At 37.8% G+C, this 11,141-nt stretch overlaps 1 protein-coding gene across 1 annotated transcript in view; it reads right to left on the bottom strand.

Moving 5' to 3' along the window:
* Positions 1-512: 512 nt before the first annotated feature.
* The window catches only part of LOC113098801 (protein Wnt-7b), a 37,036-nt gene continuing 26,407 nt past the window's right edge, over positions 513-11,141 (bottom strand). The window contains exons 3-4 of the mRNA XM_026263890.1: positions 6,763-7,034; positions 513-1,767 (exon numbers count right to left, since the gene is read on the bottom strand). Coding sequence (XP_026119675.1) covers positions 1,288-1,767; positions 6,763-7,034 — 752 coding nt within the window. The 3' untranslated portion in view covers positions 513-1,287. The remainder of the gene's footprint in view (positions 1,768-6,762; positions 7,035-11,141) is intronic.

Raw genomic sequence — 11,141 nt, 5'->3', positions numbered from 1 at the left:
TATAATGAAATACTAATAACATATTATATACTGTATATATCAATTAAAACAATATTGTATATAATATATAACCTAATATACAGTCAAAACATCAAATATATTAAATGATATAGATAAAAATATATATTACATAATAAATACTGATATAAAATATTATACAATATTATATATTTGATGTAATATTTATTATTTATAAAAGGTTACATATAATGAAATACTAATAACATATTATATACTGTATATATCAATTAAAACAATATTGTATATAATATATAACCTAATATACAGTCAAAACATCAAATATATTAAATGATATAGATAAAAATATATATTACATAATAAATACTGATATAAAATATTCTATCATATAAATCAAAAATATTACATATTGTCTAATATGTTATGTAAAATATTTTATATAGTATACAATATATTATATAACATGCGTTTCAGGACCCAGTTTCCCCAAAGAGTTATTTTCCCCTGCAAAAACATCCCAGATGTCAGTCAACTTGATATGTATTTTACTTTTAATTGCATCGTATCTGAATAGAAAAAATATCAGTGCGGCACTCTGTAACATATCCAGAAATATACTCGTTCCACATTTCATGAACTGAGGAAGGATCTTTGAATCACAGAGACTGGTTTAGCAAAGTCGGAAAAAGGAAAAGTGGCCCGAACGTCTATGGCATACCTTAATGAGAACTACGGCTAGATTACAGCAAAGATGAACCCATGCTAACATGCGTCAGCTGACCAAAAAAAATAAAAAATGACAGTGGTTTCATAAGTCAACACATCATTAGCCATCAAACGTTCCTGTTGCAAAACACAGGGCCTTTCTCCTACCCTCTACAAGACGTTTTCAGTCACAAACTTCTACAAAGTCTTTCTCTCGGTTTACACTTAGTACAAAAGAACACATTTCTACCCGTTAGCGCTTCGGTTCCTTAGGAGACTATGACATATAATATAGAATAATTTATTTTCAGTGTTCAAACAGATAGATCCAGTGTGACTGGATAACTAACATACTCTACCAGGTTCCAGTTGGCATTTATACATCCTCGATTTGCACTGAGCTCACAACGAGTTCCTCCGTGGCGTTTTGAGACGATGCCGAGTCCCACACTACGAATCCCAGCATGCACGGCTGGCATCCTGCAGTCCTTTAGCGCGAGTCAGTGCACGTACCTCCGGGCTCGTACCTACCGATAGAGTTTAGTATTTTAACTCTGTGTTAAAGCAAATATACATTCTGCTGTGCAAAACGAGCCGAGCGATTCATTTGCAGGTGAACACCTCCGTCCTCTCGCTACAGGTGTTGCATTTCACAAAACAGCACCACTGGAATTTACAGTTGCATTGCCACACTTTGGTGTACTGATGCGTGTTGTAGCCCCGCCCACAGCACATGAGGTCACAACTGTCCGTGTGAGGCGATGTCCGGTTGCACAGCCGCCCCTGCGTCCCCACGCTCCCCGTTTTGGCGTCCTCTTCGCAGTAGTTGGGCGAACGCTCGATGTAGACCAAGTCTGTTTCTAAGGGCTTCTGGTAACCGTCCGCCTTCTTCACCTTGAGGAAGGTGGGCTGCCGCAGGCGCGAGGCGCGGACCACCTCCACATGCACCGCTTTGTTGTACTTGTCCTTCAGGACGTAGCCGATTTCGCGGAACTTGGGTAGTGTGGTCCAGCAGGTTTTGGTGGTGCAGGAGCCCGACACGCCGTGACACTTGCACTCCAGCTTCATCCGTTCCTCCAGAACCTGCGGGAAACAGTACGAGTCTCGGTTAGTGTGTCTATAATCAATAGGGCTGTCCCCAACGAAGGATTTTCATAGTCAAATCGGAATTTCGAATCTTGCCGATATTCAAATCACATGTTTTGGGGGCGGGGCAATTTTTTTTTTACCAAGAGTCAAGTCAGACATTCGATAGTCAAGATTACAGATGATTAACACATAGAAAATGTACAAGATACAAACGTGGTAAATAATGTTTTGCGTTTTGATAAAAAAAATTGTTAACATAATCATCAGCAAAACCCTTAGATATCACAAACATTTTTTTTTTTTTACAATAGTGCTCTCTTTATAACGTTATGTACATTATGTAGTTATTAATGTTCTGCGTTTTTGTTTTGAGCTGCGTGCTGAAGATGACCAGTAGAATGAAGTAGCGGGTTTTTAAACAATGGGATTTAACTCGTCATTTATCTCATATAAAATACTCTTCGTTATTTATACAACATAACGTTAATGTTACGATTTATAGTCTATCTGCACAAAATGCCCGGAATGCATGAACATTTCGGAACGTGTCAGAAAAACGGCAACTAAACTCTAACAATTCACAGCCGCTAAAACGAGATAAACAATATAAACACAATATATATAAACTAGATGAAATGTTTTTAAATCACTCGTAAGCTACCTTACTTGATCGAAAAAAAAATCGAGTTTTTCACCCGTGTCCATTTGTGTCTTGTTAAATGTATAAATCCCTGCCGCCAAGATGCTCCTATCGGTCGCGGACTATAGAAAGTGAAACTTACATCTATAGGGGTGGTTGGATTTTAAATATTTATTTGAAGCTTCTTTCTTTTCAGATTTTTATTTACAGTATTATCTAAATAGTCTGTATACTTATTGGGAGAAAACCAGTAGTTCGAGCACCCCCATATAACCAAAATGGCATGATCATAACACCTTGTGCAAATATTTAACTGAGAGATTGGTATCGAATCAGGTTACTCCAAATTGAAGCATCGAATCGTCAACTAACCACATCAAATTAACCAACGCTGACTGTGTCAGAGAAACTATTTGTGACCCTAATTGAACTATGGGCTAATCCTGGCTTAGTCTAAGCCTTTTCTGTGAAATCAGGCCAAGATGTATTATTATATGATCTCTGTTTTTTAGCTTTTTACAATTAAAGTACCGTATTTTCCGCACTATAGATCGCACTTTCTCATAGTTTGGCTTGTGCTGCGACTTATAGTCAGGTGCGACTTATTTATCAAAATTAATTTGGCATGAACCAAGAGAAATGAACCAAGAGAAAACATTACTGTCTATAGCCGCCAGAGGGCGCTTATATATGTTTTTTTCATCATCATGATGTATTTTTGGACTAATGCGACTTATACTCAGCTGCGACTTATAGTCCAAAAAATACGGTACTATCAATTATAAGACTGGTGTGCTGTGTTGGTCACCATTTGATATCCGATATAAAATACTAGCTTACAGTTTATTGTATTCTTCCTAATGTTTTAAAAGTAGTACTGTAAATGAAACAGAATGCATAATGCAATGGTAAATGCAGTAGTTCAGTGTTGTCATATATCTATGCCTCAGCACAGTTCAAGACAGGCGCATCAAAAAAAGAAAAAAATACACACTAAATTTCTCTACAGTTAACCGACAAATAATGCAACGTCAAAAAGCTCAGGTTAAATGATTATTAGTTACACATCAAAATGGAAAAGGTCGATGATGGCCACATTGCTCTGTCAAGAGCGATGCACATTCAACATACTTCAGAAATAGTATGAGAGTAAGCTATTCTGAACACTTAAACACAACACACGGAAATCAGCCTTTTTATGGTTTGCACTGGGCTGTTTGGAAGACAAGCAATGTACATGCAGTGGAAAAACCATATGCTGGCGTAGCGACGATCTAATGTGCTACATTAATACTGCTGAGACTTCAGACGCTCGCTACTGATCCGCACTGCCAGTTACCCATCAAACCTACTCTTTAATTCTCTCTACCTTCCTGCACACCACATCTATGAGCAGGAAAAATAAATATAAATCTCCTATAACCAAACACCATGATACTCCCGGTTAGAAGTGGATTATTGAGCTATTTAATGCTTTGCAGATCTTTCACAGCAGTGAAGCTACCGAACGTCATCAAATGGAAAGAAAGCGGAAGAAACCTGCATTACAGATGGAGAAAGGGTTCAAATCATCAAGCACACATGTACAGTGCACTGCAAAGAAATGGAGATGATTTATTTTTAGATTAACATTAGATATCAATACTGTATGAAAAGCTGAAAGACTTTTTCCAGACCCTTTTCTCTGTCTGGCACGACTCCTCACCAAAAGCAATTATTATGTCCCTGGAAAACACATGTAAACTAATTGATCAATCCCACAAAACTGTCTTGACCCAAGCGAGGCCATTGACAGTTAAAGTTGGTTGGGAGATCTTGATTTAGACAGGGTCTGCTCAATAACAAAAGAGGTCAGAAGGATTGTTCTGGCAAGACATTTATACTACAGTGTCTACAGTGATGTTTTGTACTTCCTGGCCTTTTCCTATGACTCATATCAAGCCTGCCAGTTTTCCATTTTAATAATAAAAAAATGGTTCCTAATTGGCCTCTAATTGAATTATGCTAAAAATGAACAGAATAAATATATTATTGCATTATAATTTTACATTTTAAAAATGTACTTGTTCTAAAACCTATTGAGCTGGCCAAATAAACCACACTGTATGATTGTAAGGCATCTTTCTCACACACACACACACACACACACACACACACACACACACACACACAGACTGCATGCATTATAAGGCATAATACTTTTTTAAAGACTGCATTGAAAGGCATAATGTCTATGAGAGTTTATGAAAAGTCTATGAAAACCATGCATTTTTAAGTTGCATACATATAACTGATATTGTGTATGTGTTTACGTGTGTGTGTGTGTGTGATATATTAAAAAGCACTAAAAATATATATATAATTATTTTATTACTTTTATATTGTTCCTTTTTTAATATTGTAAAATTGCAATTATTAATATTGTGTATATATATATATATATATATATATATATATATATATGTATATATATATATATATTTATGTTATTATACAGTCGGTTTTATATATATATATATATATATTTTTTTTTTTTTACTGCTTTTTAATATTCCTTTATATATTATATTTTTTATTATACTTTTAACATTTATTTAAATCTTGCATTGTCAATATTACAAAATTAACATTACATAGTATCTAAAGAAAGGCAGTCGGTTGGGCTAAAAGAGTCTGCTAAATGACTAAATGTAAATGTAATAACAAGTAGAATGTCTTAATTCTGCCATGCAGTAATTTCATAAAATGTAAACTGGATTTTTATCCATTACTTAACCAATTAACAAATTTTTCCCTTGTAAAACACTGATTATTTGAACACCCGTACAATGTTGAAATCAGTCCCACATGGCTTCAATGCATCAATGTTGATTCTGCAGAGAAATATGTTCATGACTACCGTGGATTCAACATACAACGAGCCAGCGTATGCCCACAGGCAACAGCTTTTCGAAATGAACGATGTGTTACTTCACAAGCCGTCCGAAGGCCCGCAGCGCTGTTTACATTTGCCTGGATACACTTACATCCACAGCGCTAATATGGACCAGTTTTGGCCCCGGCTCGCTCCAACCACATACACGTATGATAGCAATTGAAATTCCAGAGCGGCAACTTCCATCTTCCCCCATCCAGAGTCATATGGTACGTCCCGTCCCCCATACCCTATGATGCTATGGCTCCACGATTGCCATTGTGGGTCCTCTATAAAAGACGAGAAAAAAGCCTGACTCAATGGAGCGAGGGCTGTGTTTTCAGTGCTGCAGAAAGACTCGCAATAATATCCTGTTACAGGCTTTAGACTCGATGATTCCATACAGCGGCCCGCGATGGGATTGGCCAGGCTCCAGCTGGCAACCGCAATCCTGGGGCTCAGTCCCGGCTCGGCTCAGGCTCGCTCACACCATAAAGCCCTGTGTTATTAATTAGATCCATTTGTCACCAGAGTGCATGCGGTTCTGCTGTTTCAGTTCATGTTGTTTTGTGTTCTTGGATGACTAACAGCTATCAAACAAACAAACATGGCCAGAGCGGCGAGCGGCCAAACCGAGCTTGAACCGGGATCAAGGCGGGAACCAAGAAAACACGCAGTAATTGGCTGAAATGAAACAAGTTGCTGAAAATGGCTGACTGTTGGGGAGCGATCGAGCTTGCTTTGGGTTGCTCGGTGGGGGAATCGTTTTAGATGCCACCTGAAACACCTGTTTTACATGGGAAGAATGAACTGCGCCACCCACAATACGGCGAACGGTTTTGGAGGACCGTCAAGACCAGCCACACCACACGTCTTTGCAGAGCCAAACTCTAAAACGCTCTTTAAGCTGAAAAAACTGACATCGAAGTCTAAATGCATTTGTCTTTTCAGCATGAATTAATGGATACATTTCTAAAGAATTCGTTATTTGTTTCTTCAACTAAACGGCGGCCAAAAGGCGCTTCCAAGCTTCAACGTTTTAAAGCTTCTGACATCTAAAACAGATTAAGTAGCACTGTCTGGAAGATTTTCCCAACCGTGCAGTCAAACAAAATGGATAAATGTTTCTGAAAGGCGACCATGACCAATGTTGGTAAACTGTCAAATTAAAATGCTCTAGAGAGATAACAAATGCATGCACAAGAACTTTTCCCTGAAGATTTTATTTGTTTCTTCAAGGCAAAAACTCTTCCAAGCTTTAAAGTTCTTCAAACAGCTTCTGAAGCCTAAACAGATTAAGGAGAACTGTCTGGATGCTTCTCCCAATCGTGCAGTCAAACAAAACTTTTGGATGAATGGTCTGGCAGTCTTGCAGAAACAACGCTGCTAAAATGTCAAATCTAAATGTTTAAGCTTGTGCAGGAAAAAGCCTCACCTTCCGGCCAGCTTCGTTGTTATGAAGGTTCATCAGCCGCCTGGCATTTTTTTTAATCTCCCGTGCATCCACGAACTTCCTGGAGAACTCAATGCCGTATTTGATGTCCGCGGAGCATCCACCCCATTTCCAGCCCTCCTCCTGATTGTAGTAGCCCTGTTTCTCCCTGTCGCAGCCGCAGTGGCTCATGTTACCCTGGCTGCATGCGGCCGTCACGGCGTGGGCGACCCCAGCGGCGGTGATGGCGTAGGTGAATGCCGCCTCCCTGCTGCCTGGGGGGAAGAGGGAACAGGCTGTGACATCTGCTCAACAGGACTCAATCACCAACAAATTTGCATGCACAAACTACCAAAACCAACAGTAACAGTAACAGTAACTGATTACATGTAATCTGGATTACATAATAGTAATTAAAGGGTTAATTCACCCAAAAATGAAAATAAGATCATGTCTTAATCACCCTCAAAGCATCCTATGTGTTATGTTATAAATTGTCCTGGCTCTTCTAAGCGTTACAATGGCAGTAGGCGAGTGTTTTTGTTCAAAAGTCCAAAAGTAGTCAAATAAAGCATGTGCATCCATTATGAAAAGTGCCTCACAAGGCTTTAGGGGGTGAATAAAGGCCTCCTGTGGTGAATCGATGCATTTTTGTAAGAAAAATAGCCATATTTTAAACATTAAAATCACTTTTTTCTCACGTCTGCTGAGTGTGATACGTGCAAGCAATTCCAGCGGATGATTTAGTCAGTATACAATATGTCGCGCATGTTCCAGTGAGAAGCACATTATTTAGAATTAGAAGCACAAAACGAGGATTTGTAAAGACAAACATAGGAGGATTTCATTTTAAGTCAAGAATAGACTGGTTAGTCTTTGCTCAAGGAAGGAAACTTTGCTTCCTTTGCTCCTGTAAACAAACTCGCAAGACTAGCATATCTCACAGGTGCATGCACACGTTTATAATGTTTTAAATATAGTTATTTTTCTTACAGAAATGCATTGATTATCTACAGGAGGCCTTTATTCATTCCCCGGAGCCATGTGAGGCACATTTTATTATGGATGCACTTTATTTGACTACTTTTGGACTGTTGAACAAAAACACCCGCCTACTACTTCTAATGCTTGAAAGAGCCAGGATCATTTTTAATATAACTCTGATTTGAATTCATATGAAAGAAGAAAGTCATATACATGTAGGATGCTTTGAGGGCAAGTAAAACATTGGCTAATTTTCATTTTTGGGTGAACTAATCCTTAAGTACTTGTAATTAGATTATATTATATTTTAAATGCTCATAATCAGATTACGGTTCTTATGGATTACACATTTACAGATTATTCACACAATAGCAGTTCATTATTAATAATTTATTGATTCTCTCTCTTTTTTCCCTTTTTTTTTGTTCATGTGATGCAGAGATTACCAAACCTTTTTTTCTGTCAAACCACTTTGACCAAAAACATTTACTTGAAGTCCCCCTGAGATTTGAAGTTAATATTTAAATAATTTATTAACACATTTGCATGTTCTCTGATTGGTTAACAATAATCCCATTTATATTTTACCTATAAACAAGTTATGTCAAAAGTACTCTAAAAGTAATCCAAAAGTAGTCCCACTAAATCACCTAAAACAAGAAATTCTCACTTACATTACTGACTACAATTTCCAACATATTATTTTGTAATCTGTAAAATAATCTAATTTGTAAGAGTTTCCCGAAAATTTTAATTTATTTGATTTTTTTAAAAAGCTAAATTTGCTATCTCCACTGTTGAGGTGTTCGGATACTCAATATCTTCAGGGAAACATGACTTGGTATCTTTGTATATAATCTTTTAGAAAATGGAGTGGTATGGAATAATGATAGTAATATTTTAGAGAAGCAATTTCAAGTGAGAATGTATGATTAGTACAGATTTCTGTGTAGCTTCCAAAGATGAAAATGTGTGATAAGCTGGTTTCATCCCAGCTGCCGAATAGTGTTTCTGTACACCTTTGGGGAAAAGGCTGCAGCTGTTAACCAGCGGCCGCAGATGTTACTCAGAGTGTGAGAAAGAAAAACCAAGGTGCTGTCCAAAGTGCTGAATTCTCCTGCCAAAGCACCTTACAAACCCACCACAAGAAACACAGTGAGGTACATTTGGCCCTCCGTTGCTGCTACTGCTGGGACGGCCGGCAGGTTCCTCTCACACACACATCTGGATCTTTATTTAACATGAAACATCGAGCAAACATAGCAGGACATTCACAGTAGATCAGCTCAACAATCACAGGAACAGCTATCTCTGGTCATCTCAGCAGAGCCAAACTCTCTTATCAAAAGCTGTCTTTTCTAAAGAGAGGTGTGCTGTTACTTTAAGTGATCACATGTATGATTTTTACATCCTGGATAGAAAAAAAAAATAGCAACAAAACTATTTGTCGAAAACGAGAGATGCACACTGATTGGAATAATTTTCTTGGCCGAAGCCAATTTCTGTTTTATTTATTTATTTATTTTGTAAGAGTGACCTGCCAATACTGATTTTTTTCAGATTCTGATTTTCTCTCTAATTATTATAATTGACAACATATACAAACAAAAACCTGTGCTTTTTTAATGCAAAGATTATTTTAAATTATTAAACATTACAATTCCCCCAATCTGGACAAAGTTACATGTTTTCTCGCTTAACTCTCAAAATAAAATGCTCTGTTACAATAAAAAAGGTAGAAATAACAATTAACTGCAAGGAATATTTTTTAAACATACAAATAAGAAATGTTGAAATGATGATGATGATATGAAACCAAACCAGTAGGTGGCAGTTTGAATGAGTGAGTCATTTAGTCCTTCATTCAACAGATTTGTTCAAACGACTGATTCATTCAGAAACGACACAAGTGACTATTTGGATTTATTCCGTAACAAAACACTGTCGTGTGTTGCTGGGAGACACACAACGGTTCTGCTGTGGCTTTGATTGGAACTATTTTCATCAGCGAAAATAAGCAAAAACAGTAAATTTTGTGTCTAACTAACGTAATACAATGCAATGGTGTTGAAACATTTTAGTCGTGCATTGTTGCATACCTAAGTTATATAGTAATATTATTTAAAACGTTGTTACTCTGCAGTATGCATCTATAAATTTCTGTGTGTGCTGTTGCGCTCATTTGTTTTGATTTCTGCCTTCGGTTGTTGTTCAGATGTTGTTAGTTTTGTTAGTCTCTCTCCCAAACTCACTCAGGATGTGCAGGCCTCATCTGGCACAACATAAATATATCATCAGTCGCTGTAAGTGTGACCGGTCCACACCAGTCATGCAGAAAATCAACTAATTCCAGTCCCTGGCTGGTCGATCGGTGCATCACTAGGCAAAACCAATCTTAACACCATATCAACTCCCAAGCAACCAGCTAAAATACCCTTGCAAGCACATTAATCATTACAGTTTTTAATTCTAATTAATTTGCAAAGTTGTTACAAACCTTTGTCATTATGGTGTATGGACTGTAGATTATTAATGTGTGGAATAAAAGCAATTTACATCAATTTAAAATAAGGCTCCAACATAAAACGTGACCAAAAAAAGTTATGAATAGTTTAATAAAGTTATTGAAGAGTATGGCCCTACACTGCGTAGCAACTTTTCAGCTTAAATTGGTTTTCTTATGGTTTACCTAAAGACTCCTACGATTTTTGTCAAGATGCTGGTTTGCTGTATCCTGAACGATACAAATACCGGAGCTCGAGGCACAGCCTTATTGTCTCATTTTCTCCCAATATTTTTAATTTTGTCACTACATGCTGGAGTAAAATTAACTGTTTGCCTTCCACTGGTGTCGATCATAAAAATGTAATATCTGTCTCCTGCATGGCGAACTAATCACTGTTGTCTTATTCGCATAGACCAGTGCATGCTGCATTGTTTAATGCCTGCTCAATGAATGTAAAGGTGCTGCTTTTAGCCTCATCTTTGAAAAAACTTGGACTTCCTGTTTTTAACTGAATCGTGGCATAAAGGAGATGATTGGCTACTGTGGCGAGTGGGGCGGGGCCGAGAGGCGTGGGAACGAGGAGTGAGGCCAGGTGTAGTGATTGGAGATGAGCTGCACCTGCGCACCACCGCCGGTATCGAGTCCCACGTAGGAGATGGAAGGATATAAAACTGGAGCGACGACCGTGAAGGACGAGAGAGGACCAGGCCTGGACATTATTTTATGTTTTGGTTTTTATGTGCGCGCACCAGTCGTCCGCGAGGGGCTGGTGTGCGGTTTTGTGTTTATTTTGAATATTAAAGTTTGATTTTGATTGTGCACCGGTTCCCGCCTCCTTCTTCCCGATGAATAGGAAGTTTTTATCATTACAGTTACTGTTTAATCAGATTAG

Source organism: Carassius auratus, unplaced genomic scaffold (assembly GCF_003368295.1).
Source record: "Carassius auratus strain Wakin unplaced genomic scaffold, ASM336829v1 scaf_tig00216679, whole genome shotgun sequence".
NCBI lineage: Eukaryota > Metazoa > Chordata > Actinopteri > Cypriniformes > Cyprinidae > Carassius > Carassius auratus.
The sequence above is the reverse complement of the archived record's forward strand: the minus strand, read 5'-3'. Positions and strand labels throughout refer to the sequence as shown.